Source organism: Globicephala melas, chromosome 1, assembly GCF_963455315.2.
Source record: "Globicephala melas chromosome 1, mGloMel1.2, whole genome shotgun sequence".
Classification (NCBI taxonomy): Eukaryota; Metazoa; Chordata; class Mammalia; order Artiodactyla; family Delphinidae; genus Globicephala; species Globicephala melas.
The window spans coordinates 174,286,763-174,312,083 of NC_083314.1; the positions used below are offsets into that span (position 1 = coordinate 174,286,763).

Genomic DNA, 25,321 nt, shown 5'->3' on the forward strand with positions numbered 1-25,321 from the left:
TTTCCTCTCCCTTCCTTAGAGGAGGAATGCCCTGGAGACCTTGAGACTGGCTAGAATCAGGAAAGGTCCTGGAGGGTTGCCTGGAGGAAGAGTGAATCTAGTAGTCCTGACCTCTTGACTCCGTCTGCTGCAGCTGGGACCCCCAGGTAGCATGAGTGACACCTCCCTCTGCCAGCCCCTGCCCATCACCAGCCCCTCACAGCTGACCGTCCCTGGGGGCAGAGCCCCTCTCTCACCTCTGACGCAGCCCTCCCTGCCATGAAGGGAAGGTTTCTCAGCACCAGATGCATTGTGGTCAGGAACACACATGCATTCTCTCCAGGCAGGACCCAGCACAGAGTCAGGGAGGTGACAGGGCTGACCCCAGCCTCCCTGAGCCAAGCATTAAGGTCGGAGAAGAGAAAGCTGAGCGGCCTCTCCTTTGCTTTCCTTCAGCGCCAAGCAGGGTCAGAGGAAACAGAGGGAGTGCACTTTGAATGGGGAAGTTTTCACGAAGGAGGGAAGTTTGAAAAAAGGTGTAAAATGGGAGTTGGGACTGGCAGGCGTTGAAAGGGGCAAGGGTGTGCTCAAAATAGGGGGCAGAGCAGCAAGGTCAGGTTCTATCCAAGTCCCTGTATGGGGAGCCCAGGCAGGGAGGCACATTTCGATGGTATCAGGCAGGATACATGAACGAGAAAATCAGCCCAGGTAAAGGCAATAGTGAGTGATGGGGACTCTGGGGTGAAATGGGGAGGTATGCCCGGCCTAAAGGCATGAAGATTAACTAACACAACACAGACAGGTGATAAGAAACTGACCTGGAACCTAGGAATTGATGGGCACCTACAATTAACTCACTATGAGACAGTGGAAGGCTTGTCCCTGCTCTGGGCCTCAATGTGTCCATCTGTTAAATGAACGCATGGGCCTGTTACTACAGGGGGGCTCCCGATCTATCAGCAACCAATGAAATGAGATAAAGCACTGGCGTATCTGGGTAAATGGTGGTGGATTACACAGACGCTGTGCAGGATAGCGGGAGCAACACACGTCTGGGCCTCAGACCACCTGGAACTCAAGGCCTGGTCCCTCCCCCTCCCCCAGCCACCACCCCCTCCCCCTCCCTAGCTGTCCCACCTGGAAGTTTGTTTCACTTTCCTGACCCTCGGTCACTGCATCTGTACAGAGGGGATCATAACACGTAACCCACAGGGTTATGAGAATTACAGGAGGAAGTGCCCCGTCCACGCTGGGCTCAGAGTAAACACTGCTCTCCTCCCGCCCCCTGGGCCCCATGGCTGCTGCTGTTTCACTGGTAACTGTACCTTGTTCTCCCCTCCCTGTTAGTCAGCCAAGTCACCAGGGCCTGGCTGAGCAGGGATGGCGTGTCCAGCCCCACGCCGGGGCTTTTTGATTCCCAGGGACTGTGGATTCCTGAGCTGCCCTGAGCCCCGCCCAGCCTTGTGGCGGAGCCTCCTCTGCTGAGAGGATCTCTCAGGAGGGTGCCGGTGGAAGCCGCCTCAAAGCCCGTTACAGCCGTCTGCGGACCATAATGGAACGAACAGCTCAAGAGGACAAAACCGGCCATAACTGTTCACGGTTTACGCTGGAGCTGAAGCGAGGCCCGGGCACGTCTGCATCACTCTCGCAGCCTCGCCATCGGCCCCCTGTTCTAAACAGCGGGGCACGATAGGAGCACACCTCAAGACACGCTTCTCCCTTCGGTGCCGCGGAGCCCCGTGACCACTGCTGCTGGGTGGGACCTGGGTGCCCTTGGGAGCTCACACCCGGAGCCCCCGAACCTCGGGATGTCACCACTGTTGGCTGGCACACTGAGAGCCAGCAATAAATGTCAGCCCCTGTGCTATTACGTCATAGCTATGGGGTAGATACTGTGCTGGGCTCTCTAATTGCATTATCTCTTTTAATCCTCACCTTAGCCCCATAAGACAGCTTTTCATATCCCTATGTCAAAGAAACAGGTTCAGAGAGGCTGAGTAAGCTGTATAGGATCACACAGCTACTAACTGGCCACGCTGAAACCAGAGCGTACGGCCCTACCCCAGGAAGTAGCATCAGGTTCTCAGGGGCGCCGTCGCTAGGGACTTGGGAGCTTTAAGGGGATGCATAATGAGTAGGGCAGGAACTTCATGTCCCTCACACGGCCACAGGCCAAAGTCATAGTGATGGAGGTTCCAGTCTAAAATCTCCATAAGAGAAATAACAATGATGACAACCAACGCCATTTGCTGGATCCCCACCAATACCAGCAAGATGGCAGTCTAACATCACCTCCACCCTGCAAAGATACAGACACTTGGTCGCACATTCCAGGTGTGCGAACTGAAGTTCAGAGAGGTCGAGCAACACACTCGGGCTCACACAGCATCTAAACGGCCAAACTGGACTGTGGGCTCAAGGCTGTTTAGAACTGAGTCCGTGGTCTCTGCTTTGTAAACATCCTCAGCCCAAACATCACCTCCACGGGGGATCTGTTCTGACCCCACCCAGAGCCCCTGAAATTTACTCTGCCTGATTCGGGGTCTGCTTTCCCCACTAGAGTTTAGTTCCAGGAGGGCAGAAACGCTGGGGGCTAACACACAGCTGGTGCCCAAGATGAATCTGTGGGATGATTGTGTAAATTCGTTCATTCATTCAACAAGCATATAATGAGCACCTGTGATATGCCAGGTCCAGTTCTAGGCACTGAGGAGACAGCAGTCAGTGTACATAGAAAAGTCCCTGCCCTCATGGACCCCACATCCTAGTGGGGAAGACAGACAATGGAACATAGACAGATGGTAAATGTTATGCAGAGACAAGGGTGAAAAAGAACAATAAAGCAGGCCCAGGGATGGAGAGTAGGTGACCACACATTCCGGAATGCCTGGAGCAATCCTGGTTTAAGCCTTTTGTCCAGTTCATGATCATTATGACTCCTTTCCCGTTAAAATTGTCCCATATGGATGACAAATTGTCTGGCACCCTTGTGCTGGGAAACACTACGAAGCTATCTTTGATTAGGTGATGGGGCAGAAACTGTTGGTTTTCACCAATATGCAGGCCTGGCCCCAGACATCCTGTGAGCCCCTCTGCCCTAGTGTGAATCACTGGTCAGCCAATATTCACCCTGCCGCCCCTGCCCATCGTGGTGGAGTGCACTTCCCCTCCCACTAAAGTCGGACGTGACCACGACACCTGCTTTAGCCACTGGAATGTGGGCGTAAGTGATGTGTGCCACTCTGGACCTGGTTCCAGACACACTAGTTGAGATCCTCTGTGTATTCTTTCTCTTCCTCTTCAGCAGAACGCATACAGAGGAGCCAGTGAGGAGCCCCAAGGGTCCCCCAGGAAAGACAGAGGCACAAATTGGAAAAGGCTGGGATCTCTGAGCCACTGCTTGGAGGTAAGCCACCCAGGGAGAGCCTCTGAACAAAAGCAGGAATAAATGCTCTTGACTTGTCCCGAGCAAGAAATACATTTTTATTGTTAAGTTACTAAGAGTTTGGAGTTGTTTGTTATAGCAGCTAGTGTTAATCACCCTGACTATTACAAGTTGTCCATGAAGGCCTCTCTGAGGAGGCAATATTTGAACAGAGACCTAACTGAAGTGAGAAAATAACACCACACACAGAGGACGTGGCACGTGCAAAGGCCCTGGGGACCCAGAAGTCTCAGCGACTCATGGGGGCTGAGTCACATCCTTCACCACCTGGCCACCTTGCTCAGGTCACATATCCTGCCTGAAACTTTGTTTTCTCTAGTGCAAACTGGGACGGGCACTTGCCCCTGCTTTTTTCCCTTACGGCACCAAGGTGGGGAGGCTGATGTGGTAACAGAGGAAGACAAGGGCTGTCAGCTCAGAGGCCAGCAGGCAGACCAGACACTCTCCACTTGGAACAGTCTGGAATGCACTGACATTTGTGACCCCACTTGGTGAGATCATGGAGAGGTGGCAGCTGTCCCAATGAGTGTGCTGGTGGCCTTGATGAGGTAGCTAGATCACTGGGGTGCCTGGAAGATGCTCCTCTCAATTCAGGGATCTCAGCTCCTGGGGAGGCTCTGAGAAAGGGATTTAGACCTTCTGGAATCCAGGGAGGAGGGCAGGGTGGAACATTTGTGGACTGCCTGGTCCCAGACTAGTATTTACACACCTATTCTCACCCAGCCCCACAAGTAACTCTTAAAGGCACCCAGTGTTTCTGGCCCTGGCCACCCTTCTTCAAACACCTGGAGCTAAAACAGAATCCTGGGACCAGTATCTCCAGGGTGGGGCACAGTGACTGGTGCACAGTAGGGACCTAACTTTAAGCCACCTTAAGTATCTCAGGCCAGGTGTTATATATGGACTATCGCTAATCTTCCCAACCCCCCATAAGGTGGCTATTATCCCCACTCTCCAGATGAAGAAACTGAGGCTCAGAGAGGCCCAGGTTCAGAGCGAGTGGCAGCAGACTCCACCCCAGGTCAACTTGGTTCCAAAGCCTACATTCTTGCTATTGAAGAAATGAACACGTGACTCACCATAACAATAACAAGCATATAGGAAACCTGCACCAGGTGTGCCACTCAGCGCTGCACTCACTTTATCTCAGAGAATCCTCAGAACCACCTTTGAGGCTAGGCATTACAGTACCCATTTTACAGACGAGGAACATAGGGGAGAAATGACTCGCCCAAGGTCACACAGCTGGGAAATGATGGAACCAGGATGGTGAGATGGATAAATGAAGCCAGGGCCCTACCCTGGAGGAACTCTCAGAAAGCCACCCAAGGTTTCTATGACCAGCCCATGTAACAAAGGCCTATTAGGGCCAATTGTGGGACTGGCCTGCTGCTGACAACCCATGAGCTGTGCGGTGCTGGGGAAGCAGGTCCGGCTGGCCGGGCACCCAGCCAGAGGGGCGGAGTCAGCATATATCACCTCTTATTATTAGCAACATTAGCTCCGTGATTTGAGAACATTCACGGTATGGACACTAACGATTAGCACAGCAATGTGTCTGAGCCTCTGAACCGTGCCGGGATGTTCACCCCCTCTGTGTGTGTCATTCTTGCCTTGAAAGGCCACTCAAGTCTGCCCCTCGCCCTGAAACTTTGGGGACTGTCCCAGCCCCAGTATCTCCCCTGAACACCAAACACCCCACTATTGGCCACACATCTTCCCTGAAGGCTCTCTGGTTCTATCTCTTAGTGCTGACCAGCAGGGGCTGGGCACACAGATGTAGGCACTGTGGGTGACACACATCGGGCCTGGCTGTTGGTGCAGAAGAGGCGGGCTGCTGGGGGACGACCCCGAAACCCCCTCTGTGCACCTAGCCTGTCATGAGTCCCCGAGACAGCACCAGACGCACGCTGGGGAGCACATCTTACTGATGCTGTAAATGCTCATGGATGCGTAGTTCAAGCACTGGGATTATGCTCTGGCTTTCTAAATGGATATAAAACATTAACTTGTTTGCAAGGGGGCTGGCAGGCTACTCTGTACTTGAATAGAAACAACCTCGCTCATTCAAGGATAAAACATTCATTCTTTAAATTATACAGGCTTGTGTTTTCCACTTTTTATTTTTATTTCCCCTTATTTCTGAGCAATGATATAAGCTGAATATGAGATCTCTTGCTTCCCGTGACCCACGTTCCTTCACTCAGCAAACATCTACGGGGCACCTTCTCCATGCCAGAACTTGCACCAGGCACTGGGGACACAGTGGGGCTGGGGGGACAATACCGACCTACCCCTGCCCTGGTGAAGCTTATAGTCCGCTGTTGTGGCCTGGATTCTAGAGCTGACTGCCTGGGTTCAAATCCCAGTTTTACCACTAACCAGCTGTGTGGCCTTGGGCAAATTACTTAACCTCTCTGGGTTTTAGTATCCTCATCTGTAAAATTGAGATAATAATAGTACCTCTCTCACAGAGATGTTGTGAATTTAAATGAGTCATGTGTGTAAAAACCTAGAACAGTCCTGGTATGTAGAAGGTACAAACTTTTCAATAATAGTAATCATATATGCTAGCAGAGAATCACATGATGAACAAGCAGAGAAACGACCAAACAAAATTATTAATGACATTGACAAGTGCCCCAAAGGATGGCTCAGATGTGTTAATAAAGTGGGGAGAAGGAGTTATTTCAGTGGGGTGGTCAGGGAAAGCATGTCCTGGTCTCTCTGACTTAATTTGAGCCCCACAGGAGGGGAAGGCGGCAGCCATGGGAAGATCCTGCAAAGGGCGATCCAAGCAGGGGCAACTCCAAGTTCAAAGGCCTACAGTCCGGCCAGCTCCTAGCGCACCTAGAAGAGAGCCAGGAGGCCAGAGTGGCCAGAGCAGCATGAGCCTGGAAGAGAGCCTGACAAGCTGAGGTGAGAGGGTGGCCACCACCAGGGGAGGCAGGGTAAGGGCTGGGATTTGACTTCAAGTACAGTGGCAAACCTTGGAGGGTTTTAAGCCTGGAGGCGGTCTGGTCTGATTTACATTTTAATAACATCTCTCTGAACTCCCTGAGGAGCTGGGGGGGGGTGGCGGGGAGAGGTGAGGGTGGCAGCCACGGAGGTCAGTTGGGAGGCTGTGACAAACGCAGGACGGCAGTGGTGGCCTGGACTGGGGGTGGCAGTGGCAACAGAGAGGAGCAACCAGATTTGGGATGTGTTGGGGGAAGAGTGGCCAGGACTTGTTCTTAGACTGGATGGACGTGCAGAGTAACAGAAGGAGAGGAATCAAGGCTGATTCTGTTTTTTTTTTTTTGGCATCTGCTAGGAGACATATGTTTTATTTCTGTTCTGATCCTGCCATTAACTAGCTGTGTGACCTTGAGTACGTCACCTAACCTCTCTGAGCCTTGCTTTCCTCACTTATTAATCAAGGGTAATGTTAGCTGGCCACTTACAGAGATGTGAATGTGCTGTAGATAGAGAGGCAGTAAAGAGGGCTGGGGAAAGAGGGGAGAGGAGTTTGTTGGGCCAGACTCTGGTCCCACCTGAGTCACCTGTGCTGACTTTGGCCAGAATCCAGTTCCAGTTTCCTTACCCATCAAATGAGGCTGGGCAGAATAATCCTCTGGTTTAGCTCCTCCCACCTGGACCAAAAGCAGATATTTCTACCCCCGAGAGTGGGGGTGCGGCCGGGGAGTGGTTGCGCTAGTGGGAGGGGCATCCTGATCTCTCAATATTGTCACTCCCCCCTACCCTGGAGTGATACTCCCTGGAGGGCCCAGGACAAAGGGCACTGGCTCAGTTCCAGCCTCTCCTGAGAGAAGCAATGACTCAGCCAAGGTCACCTGCTGAGTCAGTTAAGGGCCCAGAGTAGATCAGAGTTGCCCCACCTCCTCTATAATCCCCACCCCCCATCAGCCTCTTCTTCTAAAAGAGAGGGAAGGGCAGTCCCCAAACTGATTAAGCCTTCCAGCTCTGGGTTCTGAGACAAACAGGCAAGGGTTCTATGCTCTCTCACAGTTTGCAAGAAATTGGGAAAATGATGGAGGCTGAGGAAAAACTACCATTTATCATGCACTCCCCTCTGCCTGCTTCCTCATTACTATGCACTCGATCTTTATAATATTCTTGTTTTCTTCAATAGATGGATGTCTAAACGGGATCAGAGAGGGCAAATGATTTGCCCAAGGTCACACAGCAAAGGCAGGTTCAGTGCCACGTCCATGCTTTGTTCACTGCCCTGTTCACATTTCCCCCCTAAAAGACCAAGCCGGGCAAGGTCTTTCCCTTTCTGCCTGGGAGGGCTTGGGCAAGAGATGGAACGGAGCCTGGAAATATTTATTGAAGGGATGAATAACGGAGTGGCTACATTCCTTCCCAGCCCTGGGTTCCATCCCCTGACAGAGCCTTGACCTCAGTGGGGAAGCCCAAGGGCAGCGGTTGGATTTATCTAACCTCCATCCTCAGCCTAGCAAATGCCCCCATGTGTTACGAACCTGCTCTGTTCCCTGCCCCGAGAAGCTGACATGAGGGGTGTCACTTCATTAGCCCCTCCCCACCCTTCTGTTTGGACTCCAAAATGTCTACATAAATTACAGTCCCGATACTTATTGCTTCTGTGTTGCGCTGGCAAGAGCGTGCGTGCACTGCATGTCCTGGCGGAGGGAAGGTCGCCCCTAGGACTCTCTCGCTGCCCCCCACCCCCATCCCCTGTCCTAGGACCCAATGCTACTGGGACAGCAGGGAATGGGCTGTCTCGCGGGGCCTGGTAGGGGCAGGGGCATTCAGGCTCTGGGGAGAGGAGGCAGGTGGATTTTACAGGAGAGTTTTCACATGGTTGGTTTTGCCATTAACTTTGAATGCCTTTGTGGGTCTATAAAGTTCCCCATGCTGGTTTATAGGGAAGATGAATCGAGGAAATTGGTGGCAAAAACAGGGTAATGGGTGGCTTTCAGATGCCCACGCGAGGGTCAGGGAACAAAGGCAGGAAGCTGCCGTCTCCCCACAAAACCTAAGCCAATGATAACTTAAAAAAAAATAAAATAAAAATTCACATCAATTCCTTTCTGTTTCCCCTGCAAAACCCTCTGTCTCCGTGCACAGAAATGGCTGGCAGGATAACCACCGTGGAGTTAACAGTGGTCATCTGAGTGGTGGTATTCTCCTTTTTGTTTGTTTGTTTTTGCGGTACGCGGGCCTCTCACTGTTGTGGCCTCTCCCGTTGCGGAGCACAGGCTCCGGACGCGCAGGCTCAGCGGCCATGGCTCACGGGCCCAGCCGCTCCACGGCACGTGGGATCTTCCCCGACCGGGGCACGAACCCGTGTCCCCTGCATCGGCAGGCGGACTCTCAACCACTGCGCCACCAGGAAAGCCCTCCTTTTTGTGCCTTTCTAAATGCTCCAAATTATCTCCAGCTTTTGGGTATTACTTTTGTAATAGAAAAAAAAGTGATTTTTTTTAAAGTCAGATAATAGAAAGCAGCAGGAAGGAATGTTTTCCAAGGCACCCATGATTCACCCACAATAATAATCCATCGCTGGGGCTCCTAGTTTGGCGTCTTGTTGTTTCCTCTGTGATCCTCCAGCTTGACAGATGAGGAAACTGAGGCACCGAGAACTTAAATGTTTGACTCCAGGTCACCCAGAAAAGGGGCCTCAAGAGAAGCCAGCCCTCTGCCCCTCCCAGCCTGGCCCTCATCCCCGTCTGTCCAGGCTCTCCGGGGCCCAGGGCTGGGAGGTTACGACTTATAGTCTTCAGGTGGCGTGAGGGGCTTTCACTTTGCAGGGTTCTGGGCATTCTTTTTGGTGGTCTGAGGCCTGTGTTTACTGGAGGCTTCTCTGGTCAGACTTAGAATGCCCTGCAGATGTCCTCAGTGGACTGAGGGACTGGACCTAGAAGCTTCCAGAAGCTTCCAGACCCAGGCTGGTCTAGGTCAGGATGGAGCAGAGGCAGAAACCAGCTGTGGAAGGAAAGGTGGGCCAGTTTCCCTCCAGGATGGGGAGTAGAGCCAAATCAGCTACTTCAGGAAGGAGGGAAATGGGGGGCAGCCTCGTCTCTGGGCAGGACCCGGCTACACGGGGTGCAGCGGGTGTGAGGGCCCTGGCTCCATGCATGGAGCAGAGGAGGGGGTGTCTGTGAGTCACCTGTGGACCCTTGTCCTTCCCACTCAATTCAGACTTACCGAGAGGCTGCCCTGTCCCAGGGAGATGGGGACAGACAGCTCCCCGTATCCTGCCTTCCTTCTTCTGTAGGTGTCTTTTCCGAGGCAACCATGTGAAAACATCGTGGCACAAAAACAGAATAGACACTCACGTTCCCCTTAGATCGAAATGTGATAAGGTCTAGGGCCATGGGCCCTACCCTCAGGGGCTCCCACTCATGTAGGGAGACAGAGCCCCTGCCATCATGAAGCATCAGGTGTCTGATGGGGGAGACAAGGCTCCTCCCTGCAGAGGTCCCAAGTCTGATGGGGGAGACAAGGCTCCTGCCTGGGGGGGTACACTCTGAAGGAGGAGACACACCTCTCTATTATTCGAGAACTCCCACCCTAACAGAGAAGACAAGACCCTCACCCAGAAAAAAGACCTAGAATCCTTTTATAGAGACACAGAAATGAGGGCACAGGCCCACCGGGTCATCTGCATTAGACGATTCCCGAGGGACTCAATACAGAAAGGGGGGAAATCTCATGGAGAGCAGCCAGGAAGGCTACCCTGAGAAGGTGATCTCTCTGCCAGGCTCTGAGGACACGTCAGCCAGCAATGCTGGGTCCTGCCCTCAAGGAACTCGGGGGGCTGGAGCAAAGTAGAGGGTGCTGGACACTGACGAGAAAAGCTGGGATTGGAAACCCATGTAATGGGTATAGGCCAGGTTAGGAGCTTGGACTTTATGGCTGGGCACTAGGGAGCCATGGAGAGCTTTAAGCAAGGGAAAGGGTGGTCAGATTTGTAGTTTGAAAATCTCAGCTGGGCTTCAGGGAGGAGGAGGGAGTGGGGGACGAGTGGAGGCAGGATGAGTGACGAGACTGTTGTGATGATCTAGGCAGGCGATGGGGGTCCAGCCTGAGGGTTTGGCTATAGGATGGAAGCGCTAGACCTGGCGGTGGAGGACATTGGACAGAAGACTTGAAGCCCCGTACTCTGAGCCCAGCCTGACAGAAGGGCCAATGAGGTCCAATGATGTCTGAGCTCTGAGCAGCTGCCTGGCTGGGCTCAAGGACACAGGCCCAGGGTCCTCCTCTGTGGATGCCCTTCGGTCTGCGGGCACCCTCGCAGCTGGACAGCGGACACCTGCTGTTACTAGGCCCGTGTGGGAACAAGGTCAGAGAGGAGAAGGCCCAGGGCAGGCCCTGGGATATCCTGGGGTGCCCCAGTTTGGAGGAGCCATGGGAACGTCAGACCACAGCCTCTGGTACCCCCATCAAAACACTCAGGTCCCAGTTGAACCCCTCACCTGCTAAAGCCACGGGCCATCCCTGCCTGCTGAGTCCTCCATCTGGATGGGCATTTGTCCCACTGGCTAGCGAAGCCTTCAAAGCAGGCAGTGCAGTGGTCAGCCTGAGGCCTGAACTGACCCATCTGAGAGAAGAGCTAATAAGCCCCTCAATTTGCATATATGCAAACAAGGTCCACTGTTGACAGAGCAATTAGCATAGCCCACTGCCTGGCAAGGCCACCAGGCTTGGCCGCAGTGCCTGGGATCTTATCTGTTGGGCTCAGCGCCCGACTTCTTCTCAGCTGAGGCCTGGTTGGGTGGATGATGAAGCCCCAGACTGGGCTCGATGCCCCCTTCCAGAGGGCAGGGGAGCCTGTGCAGGGCTTCCTGGGGAGGAACAGGGAGGCCTATGGAACTGGAAAGATGTCCTGGGTCGTGGCTTCTTATCTTTTATTTTGGGCAGGGGGAGAAGGGCCATCAGGTCATAAGATGCACATGGGACATCTGACCATGGCAGCTCTGATAATATGGCAAAAGGAACGAGCCAGGGCTTTGACTCGGGGGAGCAATGAGTTCTAATCCTGACTCTGACACTTGCAGCTCTATGACTCCGATACTTTGAAATGACCTCTCTGGGTCTCATTAGTCTCATCTGTAAAATGGAAGCACTGCCTCCGACACAGGCTATTGTGAGGATTAAAGGAATCCTCACAGTGGAGTGCTAGGTGTAAAGTAGCTGCTCATTAAACAGCATCCCTGTGTCACCAGCCACGCTTTGCAACAGAATAAAAAGCATATACTTGGCTTTCTTCTGCTGCTTTTCTCCTCACCCTGTTGGTTTTTTTTTTTTTTTAACATCTTTATTGGAGCATAGTTGCTTTACAATGGCGTGTTAGTTTCTGCTTTATAACAAAGTGAATCAGCTATACGTATACATATATCCCCATATCTCCTACCCTGTTTATTTTTCATCTGAACTGTGTTTTAAATGTTGTAAAGCATATTTCCATCCAATAACTTAGGATATAGTTGGTGAAGTTGGCTGGCGACGTATCCCCATTTTACAGACAAAGAAACTGAGGCCCAGAGAGGTGAAGCGACTCGCCTGAAGTCATCCAGCAACTTGGCAGTAGAGCAGGGAATTGGGCCTCCAGGCCCCTCCCTCTCATGAGCTCTTTCGGCTGTAGCAGTTGCTGGAGACCCACAGCACTCTACCTGTCCTCTGTGCTTCCGCCTCTCCCTGCCTCTCTCCTCTCTCTCCTCGGGTCTTCATTCTCTGTCCACATCTCTGTGTTCCAGGCTCTCTTTTCCCTGAGTCTATCGTTCTGTCAAATGCCTGCTGAGAATCAGATGACAGCCAACCCTGCTCAACCAGAGAGTGGGAAGTTCGTTCTTGGGTCTGACTGCAACTTCTCTTGCTTTAAAATCCATCGGTATCCTCTTTGTCATCATCAGCAGAAGTTCACCATCTTCTTCATTGAATAACCATCATCATCATCATCATAAGTAGAAGCAAAGCAAAGCACATCCGGAGCTTTGAACTCCCCCTCTCTCTCCCTCTGGTCTTCTCCTGACCAGATGAGACCTTAACTTTAAGGCCCTTTAACCCTTCCTCACGAAACCAATTCCCATCACCTTGGATGCCTCCCTTCTTCAAGCTCTAGTTGCCCCAGCATCCTGTCCCACTGGGTGACCCCAGAGGTGGTGAGGAGAGAGGAAAGGGTGGGGAAAGAGCTGGGGGTCCACAGTCCTGTGCTCTAGTCCCGCTCTCCTGTGTGGGCTCTAAGCCATCATCACTCCATGACTGCAGGCATGTGCCAGGGACCGTGGGGAGCAGAGGGATGTGCATGACACACACACCTGCTCCCTCCTTTCCCAGAGAACCAGAGAGCAATTAGCGTGTTCTCTGGCCTCAAGGAACAACTGGGGACAAGGGACAGTCAGAAGAGGATTATAATCCTGGGTGTAAATGCTATGACGGAGGAAGGAAGCCTGTGGGAACACGGAGGAAGGATACCCCAGCCAGCCAAGTGCAGGGCATGGTCAGGAAAGGCTTTCAGGAAGAGGTGACTTCCAAGCTGAATCCAGAGGGACATCTTGGCATGAGCCAGGTCAAGAGGAGGGAAAGGCAGAGCAGGCAGAGGGGACAGCAGGAACCAAGGCACAGAGACGGTGCTGAATCTGGTATATCTGACCAGCTGGAGTACTAAGCATGGGGGTGCTTGCGTCTGTGGCCTGGGCACCGTTCTATGTTTTACAAATACATACTCGCAAAATCCCCGCAGCTGCCCCTAAAGTAGGTGGAATGATGGCTTGGTTTGGGCTCCCCCGTATACAGACTCAGAAAAGAATTCAAGTGCAGGTAGCTTCTTTGGGAGGTAACCCGGGAAACTTCAGCGAGGGAGTGGGGAAGAGAAGGCAGTCGATTCTGTTGTGTTACCTCACCAACTACCACCGCGGAGCCCAAGCCCACTGTGTATCTCTGGGAGCCAGTGTAGAAGACACTCCCGGAATGAGTGTCCAGGTGTCCAGACCAGGAATGCTGCCCCCAGGCAGAGGGTCGCTGCGTTCACAGTGAACAGATTGTGGTCTTTACAGAAATGCCAAGGGGGCTACGGCTGGGCACTGTCAGTGTCTGCTACTGTCTTAACCCCATCTCACAGATGAGGAAACTGAGGCCCAGAGCATCCGGGTCTCACAGCCAGCGCACCGTAGGGCTCAAACCCAAGGACCTGCCCCAGAGCCTGTGGTCATAACCATGGAGCCACACTGCCTGACAGGGTCCACTCCCAACAGGAGGACAAGGGAGCGGTGAGAGATAAAGACAGAAGGAGGGCAAGAAGCACGGGAGGCCGAGACTTGCTGGGAGGAGAGTGGGTAAGGTGCATCGCCCAGGCAGCCCTGCTGTGTTCTGAGCGCTGGAAACGCACTGGGGAACCCCACGGACCTCATCAGCACTGCAGCCCAGGCAGTGCCTCTCCAGAGCCCTGGGTTCGGAGCCTGAATCAGATGCCCCACCCTCTGGTTCAAAGACCACATTTCCCCAGCCCAAACTAGAATTTCTTGTTAGACGTGGCTTTGCCACTGGGAAGGGAAGAGTGAATTTATTCATGCACACAGTCTTACAAAGGTTTAAACATTAGCATGCATTTGGTTATGTATGTCACAAACTGTCTTTATTGAAAAAGATTAAAAAAAAAACTTGCAATGGGGACCATCCTGGAGAATCTAGAAACTACAGTCTCTGTACACAGAAGGGATGAGAGCTTGTCCGCAGAGGGATCAACGGTTATGAGTATGGGTTTTCGAGTCCCAGCCAGAATCGAGCACATAGTAGGTGCTTATTAAATGCTTGATGACTAAGTGACTGGGGCTGAATCCCAACTCTCCCACAGGCTCTGTGCGTGGCCCTCTCTCTGCCTCAGTTTCCTCATCTGTAGGAAGGGGACAATAATGTCCGTGAAATGGGGTTGTAGGTGAGATAACTCAGGGAAGGCCCTGAGCAGCAGACTGGCTCATAGAAAGTGCTCAGTTAGCAGGCGTGGTGGCAGCAGCACAGTAAGGGGACTGAGGGAGAGGACGCTGGGCTGGCATCCAGCCTGAGCTTCTCCATCTAAGAGGAGACTACGTGGGCGCGACTGGCCTGGGTGTGGCAGGGAGCAGTAACGTCCCTAAGAGACCCTCCATCAGTGAGGGATGGGGATTGGTGGATAAACACCCCAGCCTCCTGGCGATCCTGAGGCGTGTCCCCACACTGCCTCTCAGCCCATCCAGCTGCAGCTGTATCAGCTTCCCTCCTTCTTCCGTCTCCCTCGCCCCCTCCTCTGCTGGTGTGTCCTGGGGTCCTTCCCAAATAAACTACCTGCACCCGAATCCTTGTCTCGGGCTCCACTTTGATGGGAAACCCCAAAAGCAAGTGATAACGATGCCCGAGGTAGTCATAGCGTCCCAGCACTAAATCCCTGAGAAGTGAGGACCACACAACACCACCCTCCCTCCCACTTCTCAGGCTGGTGTCGGAAGGAATGACTGAGATAAACAGCAGGACAAAGCTACAGAAAAGAAGCAAGTGAGGCCACATGTACTGGGAGGGATTATTATATTTCCGCAGTGAGATAAGGATCTTAAAGCTCGCTGATTCTGTAGCCCGCATGTGGGGTTCAGGCACTGACAGTCTCCAGCTCTGTTAATCCCTCTCGCCCCCGCCTGTCACTTAGAGATCCATTCTCTTCGGCCCCAACCCTGGGGCAGATAAACTGAAGTGGATCCAGCCTCATCAACCTTGACTGTGACACAAAGAGCACCCTCCAAGCAGGGGACCCGGTATGCCCAGGGCAGGGGAAAGAGGGGGTGTCCCTCGGCTCCTGTCCCAAGGTCAGGCCCTGCTCAAGGCTCAGCCCTGCCACTAACTCACTGCCCATCCTGGAGCAGGTCACTCGCTGCTCTGAGCCTAGCCTTTCCTCCTCTAAAATGTGGCGGACAAGGCGGCAGACGAGCGAGGGCTAAGAGCCAGGAGCTAGACTGTCAGAGATGGAATCCCAGCACTCACTTGCTGTTCAGCCTTGAGTCAGTTACTTAACCTCTCTGTGCCTCTGTTTCCTCATTTACAAAATAAGGAAAATAACAGAGTCTAACTCATGGAGTTTTTAATGCAGGTTAAACACATTAATATTCATGAAGCACTTAGAAAAGTGCCCTGCACACAGTAAGTACTACACAAATATCTGTTAGATAAACACCTATATTGCTTACTTCAAAGGGTTGTGGTGGTTTCACCAGATGATAAATACATAAAATCCTTCAGATGTGGTGGAAATCCATGCAAATATATTATAGTCATGAATTCTCTTTATATCTCCATTTCCCAGAAGTGGCTTCCCTCCGTGGGCTTTGTAGCGCTAAACACAGAGAAGGGACTTTGAAGTTTCCCAGAGCCAGGTGTGAAACACGGCACTGCCCCTCACCAGTCCTAAGTGACTTCATAGCCTCAGTTTCCCCATCGGGGATAATAATGGTGCACAGCTCCTTTTCTTTTTCCTTTTTTAAAATGTTTTGGCTGCGCCGCACGCAGTATGCAGGATCTTAGATCTCCGCCCCTGCAGTGGAAGCGCAGAGTCTCAACCACTGGACAACCAGGGGAGTCCCAGCATATCTCATAAGCTGAGGTGAGCATTAGGGGAAGACAGGTCAGGAAGGCACCTGGTACAAGGGCTGCCCCCCAAGGAGCCCAGTTAAGGTCAGTTTCTCTCCCCAGTTCCCCAAGGGAAGTCCCTTCACTTCTTTGGGGATGTGGGTACTCACCTGCGATGGGAACCCGATGCACCAGTTCACTGGGCTGGTGGGAGGTGCGTGCGCTGATGCCCAGGAAAACTTGAAGCTCAGGCCTGGGGGAGACCATATGCTCAGTGACAGCCCCCTTTTCCTCTGGAAAAATCTGGTGATTAATCTAAATCGCAGAGAATCCCCTAATCTCCCAGGCATGGCCGTGGAAGTCTATGTAGGATTTCTCTGCCTCACCGTGACTAACTGAGGCCACAGTTGGGGTGCATCTATCTGGCCTGAGCTGGCCCGTGGGGGAGGCCCGCAGCCCACCACAGAATCCCGGGGCTGAGGACCGGACGCCGGTGCCTGGAATTTTCAGGACCCGCAGGTGTGGGCTGGACCGGCCTTTGTGGGCGGGGCGTTGAAGAGCCCAAGCCCAGCCCAGTCCTCCGCGGCTGGCCCTGAGAGAAGCCCTGAGATGTTTGTCGAAAGGCGCTGGTTCCCACGTGCCTCACCTGCTTTGGCCTAATGTGTTAACCTAAATGCTTATGTCCCAGATAAGAGGCCAGGGAGAGGAGCAGATAGCACCTGTGAGAAATTCACCCTCCCCCGGGGAGTTGAATTGGCATCAGATAGACCTAGAGAAGAATCAGACCAGAAGGAAAGGGGTGGTGACAGGACCTCTGCCCTGGAAGCTTCTGAAGCCCTGTCAACAAGGGACCAGAACATCCTTCCAGCTCAAAGAGAGTTTGAGACGACAGCCCCACCCCCTCACCTTAAGGATGGGAAAATGAGGCCCAGAGACGGTGAGGGACACAGCAGAACAACACAGCCAGAGTGGGACCAAGTCTCTAAACTGTCAGCACAAAACTCAACTCCCCCAGAGGATGTGCGGTGAAAATGCTACAGGTGAGAGTTAAGAACAGTCGCTGAAGGGAGATGATTTTCCCTCCACGCATTCATTCATTTGCTCATTCATTCACTCATTCATTCATTATTCAACTGAGAGTAATTGGCAGGCACTCTCCTAGGTGCTAAAACAAACATTATCTCTCACTAGTTTGTAGCTCCTTAAAGGCATGGACCACACCTGTGCTGCTCACGGCTCTATCCCCAAAGCCTGGCACGTAACATGAGCTTGATAATGCGGGATTTATCACACTTAATTCTCACCTGCGAAGAAACAAATTCTTATTCACATTTTACCGTTAGGAAACTGAGGCTCTGAGAGGTAAGGGGACTGGCCCATGTGGTCATTACGAATTCATTCATCAGGAAATATATAATAGTTGTGCACCTATGATGCGCCAGCAATGAACAAGAGGACAAGGCCCTCAGGGGCTTCCAGCCCAGTGGAGGAGTCGGTTGTGGTCAAATAGTAAATATGCTGGCGATGGGAAATTATAAACTGAGGTGGGGGTCATGGTAGGAGGACCATTATTTCATATTCTAAGCTGTGTGGGCCTCAGCCTGTGTCATGGACAGTCAGGTGGTAGAGGGAAGGACTGATGGTGAGAAGGTAGCATTTATCTGATGCAAAAATTGCGAACTCAGAGAGGTGAAGTGACTTGCCCAGGACCACACAGCAGGTATGCAGTGAAGCTGGAGTTCAAGCCCAGTCTCTCTGCAAACGCACTCCTTCTACCGTATCAGAGGACTGGGAAAGACCTAAGACAGGAGACAGCAGTTGGACGAGAAACTGTGTCCTGGTCAGTAGAAGCCAAATGCAGCTGGAGGCCCTACTCCCCACGATCTGGGCGCCGCAGGGCAGAGGCCTGGCATCACCCCCAGCCTCAGTGAATGGGTGTCTTAAAGCCAAATCCAGCTTTCTCTTCCCCCCACCTCCTCTCCCTTTATGGAGATGCTAATTTTAGCCAGCCACATAGGCAGACTGAGCTCTTAAAAATGGACTGATTTAGCCTTTTCCTTAATTGCTCCAAAAAAGCGCTTTGCATCTAGTGGGGAAGAGAATGAATATAACTCTATTTAGGTTAAAAATTTAAAGCCAAATTCTCCCTGGTCTGGCAAGAAGAGAGGAAAGCACTTAATCCCGTCTCGGTGGTCTCCCCACCCCCAGCCCTCTCCCCCCGCCACTCAGAGCCTCTGTGTCTGCCTCACAGGCCTAGACCCTACCAGGGGAGAAAGCAGGGACGCACCGGGAGCCTCACCAGCCACTCAAGTGAGGGCAGGGCACTTCTGAAGCATTCACAGGGGAGATTTGCAAAATCTCCTTCCCTGACAGCCCCAAGAGGTGGCCAGGGCCCAGAATCCACCGATGGGGCAAAAGTCTGCAATCATTTACCAGTTCTTGAAGTTAGCCCATCCCTGGGTCATCTCAGCCATCCTCTGTCTGCAGGCTGGGGCTGCCAAGGCTCAGCCAGGTTCAAATGCTGCCCTTCCCAAAGGTTCTCTAAGAATTCCATTCAATAAACACTGAAAATCTGCCATGTGCCACGTACCATGCTTAGTGATGAGAATCCAACAGTCAATGAGGCAGGAATGCCCAGAGGGCTGATCATACATGTACGTGTTCCCCTAGTCATAGTTCAGTGTGGTTCGGCTCACTAACTATCACTTCATCCATGCAGCCATCCATGCATCCTCCATCCAGCCTCCACCCATCCATCCTCCATCCATTCATCTTCTATCCATCATCCAACCATCTTTCCATCTTCCATCCATCCATCTATCTTCCCATCCATCCATCAATACAAATATTTAATAAGTACATATACTGTGCCCAGAACAGTGCTAGGTACTAAGGTTACAAAAATTAATAATACAGAGTATTTTTTTTTTTTTTTTTTTTTTGCGGTACGCGGGCCTCTCACTGTTGTGGCCTCTCCCGTTGCGGAGCACAGGCTCCGGACGCGCAGGCTCAGCGGCCATGGCTCACGGGCCCAGTGGCTCCACGGCATGTGGGATCTTCCAGGACCAGGGCACAAACCCGCGTGCCCTGCATCGGCAGGCGGACTCTCAACCACTGCGCCACCAGGGAAGCCCAATATAGAGTAAATAAGACAAACAGAGACACTGTTCTTATTGATTTCATGGAGTGGATGCGGCAGGCAAGTAAACAAGATATTTACTGAGGCAGAGACAGCATCTGGCTACCAAAAATACACACACACACACACACACACACACACACACACACACACACACACACACACACACACACACACACACACACACACACACCCTGGCCCTGCTGCATAACATGGAATTGTCTCTGGAGGCAACTCCCACCCCCACCCATGGATGACATTTCCTAGATGCCTCTTTATTTTCTCTTCCCTCTTCCACTGGCTGGAAAGGAGCCCTATGGAGCCCCAGGAGACGGCAGAGTCACAAGATATAAGGAGCCTGTATCTCTGAGTCTCCACATGGAGGAAAAGCACCCACCTTCAAATATACCCACAATGTAAGTTAAAAATACTATTTTTGAGACTGTGCCAGTGAAATTTGGGGGTTCATTTGTTACAGCAGCAAGTGTCACCCTATCTAGTATAATTACATTTTACAAAGTACCTTTCTGTAAGTGAATGAAGGGATAAAAACATGCGATTTGATTCTTATAACAACTGCATGTGGTAGCTAATCGTTGCCCCCATTTATGGATGAAAATCCTGAGGCAGAGAGGCGAAGTAACTTGCTCAGAGTCACACAGCTGGTAGGTGGTGGGCCAGGCTTTGAACCTGACTCCCATATCCATTCACTTTATGTGACAACGTGCTCCTAGTCGGGGTACAGATAGGGAACCTCAGTGTGAACAGGAAGGGCGACGTCTTCACCTCCCTCTGGGTGCAGAAGTTGAGGTGGGGCATTTATCCCAGGGCCACCAGTGTGGTTTCTGTTACCAAGATGCATGAAGGAGAAAACTAAAAATCTGCCCTGGGTGTTTCCCTCCCCATGCTGGACCAGAGGTCCCGAGCAGGGCCCCTTTCCCCAGCAGTCGCTGTCTTTCTTCAGGGGCTTTTCTCAGTCCATAAGAGGAGCCCCTTTCCCTCCTCTCAGGACAAGAAGAAGCAAGGATAGGAGACACTGGGTTTCCACCCCTGGGAGGCAGTCGGCTTCCTTCAGAGGCCTGGCCCAAGGCTGGTTTCCACCCCTTGTTTGGCAGCCCAGGCAAACCACCAAGATATCTCCATTGGCCGGCCCAAGGCTGCCAGAGCTGAGGGGGCTCCGGGTCCCCCCTCCAGGCTGTCAGAGCCATAGTCAGAGCTGGTCGAGCCACTGGAGCAGAGTGGCTGACAAGGGGCAGCCAGACAGGAACAAGTCCTGGGCTTGGTGGTGGCAGGAAGCCCCACTGCAACCCCACAGAAGGGCTGCTGCTCTCCACTGAAGGCCTGGAGTCAAGTTCCTTCTCAGATGACATTTTTTTCTCCATGATTGTCTGGCTATCAGACAAGGAGATGGTGCTGTGAAATGAAGGATGTTGAGCTTTTGAGAGCAGCATCTGGGTGTGAATCCGGGCTCTGACACTCACCAATTGTGTAACCTCGGGCAAGTCACTAAGCCTCTCTGAGCCCCTCAGTTTACCTATCTGTAAAATGGGACTAATAACGCTTGTGTCACAGGGGATAGGGAGAGGATTAAATGGCATAGCAGGCAACTGATAATTTAAGAAGGGAGAAACAGAATCTGAGAATATTCTAGCTAGAAGAGCTCTGAGAGATCTGGGAGGGAAAGTGAGGCCCACAGGGAGTCAGCCACTAACCTTGGGTGGAACAGAAAGGCAGATGCTTACGATTTGTCCTTCCTGCTTTGGTTTTGCCACCTTTTCCTCTGCCTCCCTGTCTCCTTCCCACAGGAGCTCCTCGTCCTGGTGTGGAGAGGGGAACCGAGGAAGGGGAGGGGAAGAAGCGGGTGACCCGTCTCTGAGACGCTCGTCACACTCAGAGGCTGGATCACGTGGGTTTTCCCACGGCTTTTGCCGGGGGTGGTCGATGCTTTTACTGGTCAGAGATGGCGCCAGATGCTGGCGTTGCTACACCTGAGCTGGTCCCTCACGTCTCATGTCTGTTCCCCTCTGTTCATGGGAGCCAAACGTCCACCGCGATGGCTGTTGGGAGGACTAAAGGCCCGTGCCCTCGGGGCCTACCGTGCAGGGCACTGGCCCTGATCATGCTGTCCTCTCCCTCACACCCACCCAGAGGCACCAGCTCCTGCCCTCCACCCACCACCCTATTGCTCAGCCTCTGAGCCTTCACTGTGGGTGGGCGTGTGTCTGGGCCGAGAGCCCAGAGAGGGTCAGTGCCTGAGTGAGAACCTCATCCGGGCCCGGCAGTTGAACCAATGTCCATCCCAGAGCCCTCCATTCATGGGAGGGGTGGAGGGGGTGCACAGTAGGACTAGATCTATGGCGGATCCCCTTGGGAAGACTGGAGGGGTCCCCTCTGCTGACCCAGTCCTCCTCTCCTGCCTCTCACCACTCTCCCACCTCCCATCCCTCCTTCCTATTCCCAACAGGGGTCAAAGTTCTCCATCCTGCTGCCCTCCCAGGTGGTCCAAGGTCCTATCACTTTCTCTCCCTCCTCCCTGCCCCAGGCTCCGCAAGTGAGGAATTCTCCCCCCTCGCTCCCTGTAATGCTATACCGCTAATAAGATTAAAACATACCTCCTGGGCTTCCCTGCGTGGTGCAGTGGTTGAGAGTCCGCCTGCCGATGCAGGGGACACGGGTTCGTGCCCCGGTCCGGGAAGATCCCACATGCCGCGGAGCGGCTGGGCCCGTGAGCCATGGCCGCTGAGCCTGCGCGTCCGGAGCCTGTGCTCCGCGGCGGGAGAGGCCACAGCAGTGAGAGGCCCGCGTACCGCAAAAAAAAAAAGAAAAAAAAAGAACACACCTCCCTCTTACAGCATCGATTCATAGCACTGATTTACTGTTGCTTCTCGGCTGCTACAAAACGGATGCACGGGCTGCCACCTTAATCTCTATCCAACTCCTCACTGCTGGGGAATAACTGCTAATTAATACCTTTCTGCTTCCCGACGCCGGCCAGCTTTGAGAGCCATCGATACTCTGTGGGCTCCCTGCCACCTGGCCACTCACCTCCCCACTCGCCTGGGGCTCCAGCCCCAGGCCAGAGGCACCCTGGGGGTCCAAGGTGGAACAAGAGAAGCTGGGCTTTTCCGCTTTCTTGGTCCTCCCACTGGACACGCAACACAGATAGACACAGCAAGCCAGCAAGAGGCGGAGCCTAATGCAGAAGGCACTGAGTCAGACCTCGGTTCAAATCCCGGCTCCTAGTCACACCAGCTCTGAGATTTTCACCTCTGAGTCCCAGCCTCCTTGTCTGCAAAATGGAGAACGCCACGGGACCCACCTCCTAGGGATGTGCAAGAACTAAGGGAGAACAGGTCAAGAATGTACCGCACACAGTCCCTGGCCTCCTGCTTCCTTGGGGCCTTTGTCCCAGGCCTGGAGGGGGTGCCATTACCATGGGCCAGCTGAGTTCACAGCACTGGTGTCAGGGAATGGCAGGTGGTCATTCCTAATGCTGGGGAGCAGGGTCCAGGGGAGACCCCATCAGAAGAAGTTAGCTACAGACATGCAGCCCGGTCAGGAGACGCCAACGTCGGAGCTCAGTGAGACTTTCCCTGCTTCTTTTCTTCTCCCTTTTCAGCTCAGAAGCCACCTCCTCCAAGAAGCCTTCCTGGACCACGCAACCTAGAGAAGCTGGTCTGTCCCTAAGCCCCTGACTATCCCATAGCCCCGCGTTCTCCTCACATACGACATCATCCAGAGTTAGGCTATTTACCTATGTGTTTGTTCCTGCCTCGCCCACCAGGATGTCAGTCCCATGAGGCCTAAGCTCTTGACTGTCCCATTCACATTGTCTCCCTGGGCACGCAGTAGGAGATCAAAAAGTATCTGATAAATGACTAGCAAGTTCTCCATTAGTATTAGCTAATAATAATGATGATGATAAGCAAGGTTCTCACTTCCCTCTCCCCTCCAATGAAGAGCTGATTAATGCCCTCTCTCCTTTAGTGGGGGATCCTATTAAAAAAAACCATCGCTACTGTGTATTCAGTGTCTACTACGTGTCAGTTGAGAAGCTGAGGCCCGGAGCAGTTACACGCCTTGCCCCAGATGACACATCTAGCGGGTGACTCAGCGGCCATTCAGCACCAGGTGGGCCACGCACTCGAAGCATTCTACCCGGCCCCCTGAAAGGGCACAGCACGTCCCACCAGGAGGGAAGGGGAGAGCTGCTTCTCTACCAAAAATATCTGGACGCCAGTGTTTTCCTCCTGGAAGCCCGACAGCCTGCTGAGAGCGAGGCATTCCCTCCGGTCGCTGGTGGCTATAACATGAGCAGCCTGGGGAGGAAAGCCAGCCTGATCTTGGATGTGCACGGTCGCACAGAGAGCGTCAAGAACGCAGGACCAGGTGCATCTCCCTTTGGACTCGTTCCTCTCTGAACCAATTCCCCCTAGCGGTAGCTGCAGGACCAGATGGGGTGAGGGATGTGTGAACACACGGAATTATCATTCTAAATACCCAAGTCTGCCTTTACCTGCAGGACAGCCCGGCTGGGGGCCCCGCTCTGTGAGGGAAGGAGGTGGCAGCCGTCTGCCTCCCCGGGCCGTGAGAGGTGGTGGTTTGGAGGGAGAGGAAGCCCCAGGACTGCGCCTGGCAGATGTGCCAACAGAAGCCAGCGCGGGTGCTTTTAATAAAACATAACGAGGTGTGGGATCATTAAATGTTTCATCTAATTCCAGGCTCCCGTGGGGGTGGGGTAGACCAGTTGGGCTGGCAAAGGAGAAAGGTTTATAGGGGGTACCCTGAGGCTGTCTGGGGGCCGGGGCAGGCACAAGTTGCGGGGGCAACAGGACCCAAGCCTCTGGGCCAGGGCCGGGGTGGGCGTGGGGCTTTCTCACAGGCCTCCCTTCCAGCTCGGAAAGAGGCGGAAATCAGAGGCTTTTCTCCCAGAAATGGTCCCCTCCTGCTGGGGACCTGGTACAAGCCACTGGCCCCTCTGGGCCTCAGTTTCCCCGTACGTAGCATGAAATGAGGGTTGAATTTAACAGAAAAACGCTAGAACCTCCTCTACTAGCCCTGAGGAGGTCCATACTTCCTCCCCATCGTGCAATCCACTCATTTTCAAATTCCTTCATTCAGAGTAAAGCTGGAGTAGAAGCCAGTCTGGAAAAGAGGCAAAGCAGAGCTCCCGGATCGAGCTGGGGACAAGGGCCCCCTGAACCATTACCTTGACTCACATTCTGGCTGCCCAAAGTGGTATGGGGGGTACGTCCATGGGAAACTGGGGTTCCAAGGAGCACAGTTTGAAAACCATGGGTCTGCCACATCCTGCCTCAACTCCCCCATCTCCAAGGCCCAGCTCATGTCTCAGAACTTCACTGGAGGCCTCCCTGATCATGAAACTGCCCTGGTCACTACCAACCTTTTCCCAGCTCTCGCCATCCTAACATTCACTGTGGCCAGTGATTATGCTTCTTTACTTGTTTCCAGCCAGTGCACAGGGTCTGAGACATAGTAGCTGCTCAGTGATAGGGCCCCTCCCACACATCTGCACTTGGCCAGCACACTTACCGGGCCCTATTCTTCTTCATAGCAGCTATTACTTCCTCTTGTTATGTATTCATGTATGGACTCTGGAAGGTAAGCTCCAGGAGGGCAGGCTTTATCTTTATCTGTTTCTATTCACCACCATATCTCTAGTGCCTAGCACACTATCTGGAACGTGGTAAGTATCCAGTTTGTCAGATGAATGAAAGGATGGGTGAATGGATGGAAGGATGGATGGATAGATAGATGGATATATGGCCAAAAAATATAGGGCCAAAGAAAGAAGGAATGAATTCTCCCTTTCTTCCCTGAGTGGGTATGAGTCTGCCAGGCATAATAGGTTCAGTCAGAGCTCAAAATGTCTTTGAGCTGAATCTCCAATGACGCTATAAGCACTGGAAAGGCAACTCTATCCTTCTTCCAGATCCCGCAGCATCCACATGGGCTCTTATCAGTTCCATAAACACTTACCGATGCCCGCTCTGTGCCAGAACTACACCAGGCACAGGAAGCACGGAGATGAGTTACAAATGGCCTCTGTGCCCCATGGTGCTGTGAACAGAGTAGGTGCACAGAAAATGTTTGTTGAATAAATGATGTCTAAAGTGAGACCTGAATGATGAATAGGACTTAGTCCGAAGAAGGAAGTAGTTTCCAGCCAAGGGAATGACAAG

General features: G+C 52.8%; 1 protein-coding gene across 7 annotated transcripts in view; it reads right to left on the reverse strand.

Moving 5' to 3' along the window:
* IGSF21 (immunoglobin superfamily member 21) overlaps positions 1-25,321 on the reverse strand; it is a 269,749-nt gene that overhangs the window by 200,890 nt on the left and 43,538 nt on the right. Inside the window, exon 2 of one of the 7 annotated variants that reach the window (XM_060310412.1) lies at positions 16,150-16,232. The exons of 5 other annotated variants lie outside the window; for them this stretch is intronic. In XM_060310412.1, coding sequence (XP_060166395.1) covers positions 16,150-16,232 — 83 coding nt within the window. Of the gene's footprint in view, positions 1-16,149; positions 16,233-22,163; positions 22,228-25,321 lie in introns of those variants that run through there. One more of the 7 variants, XM_060310435.1, reaches the window with a different exon arrangement.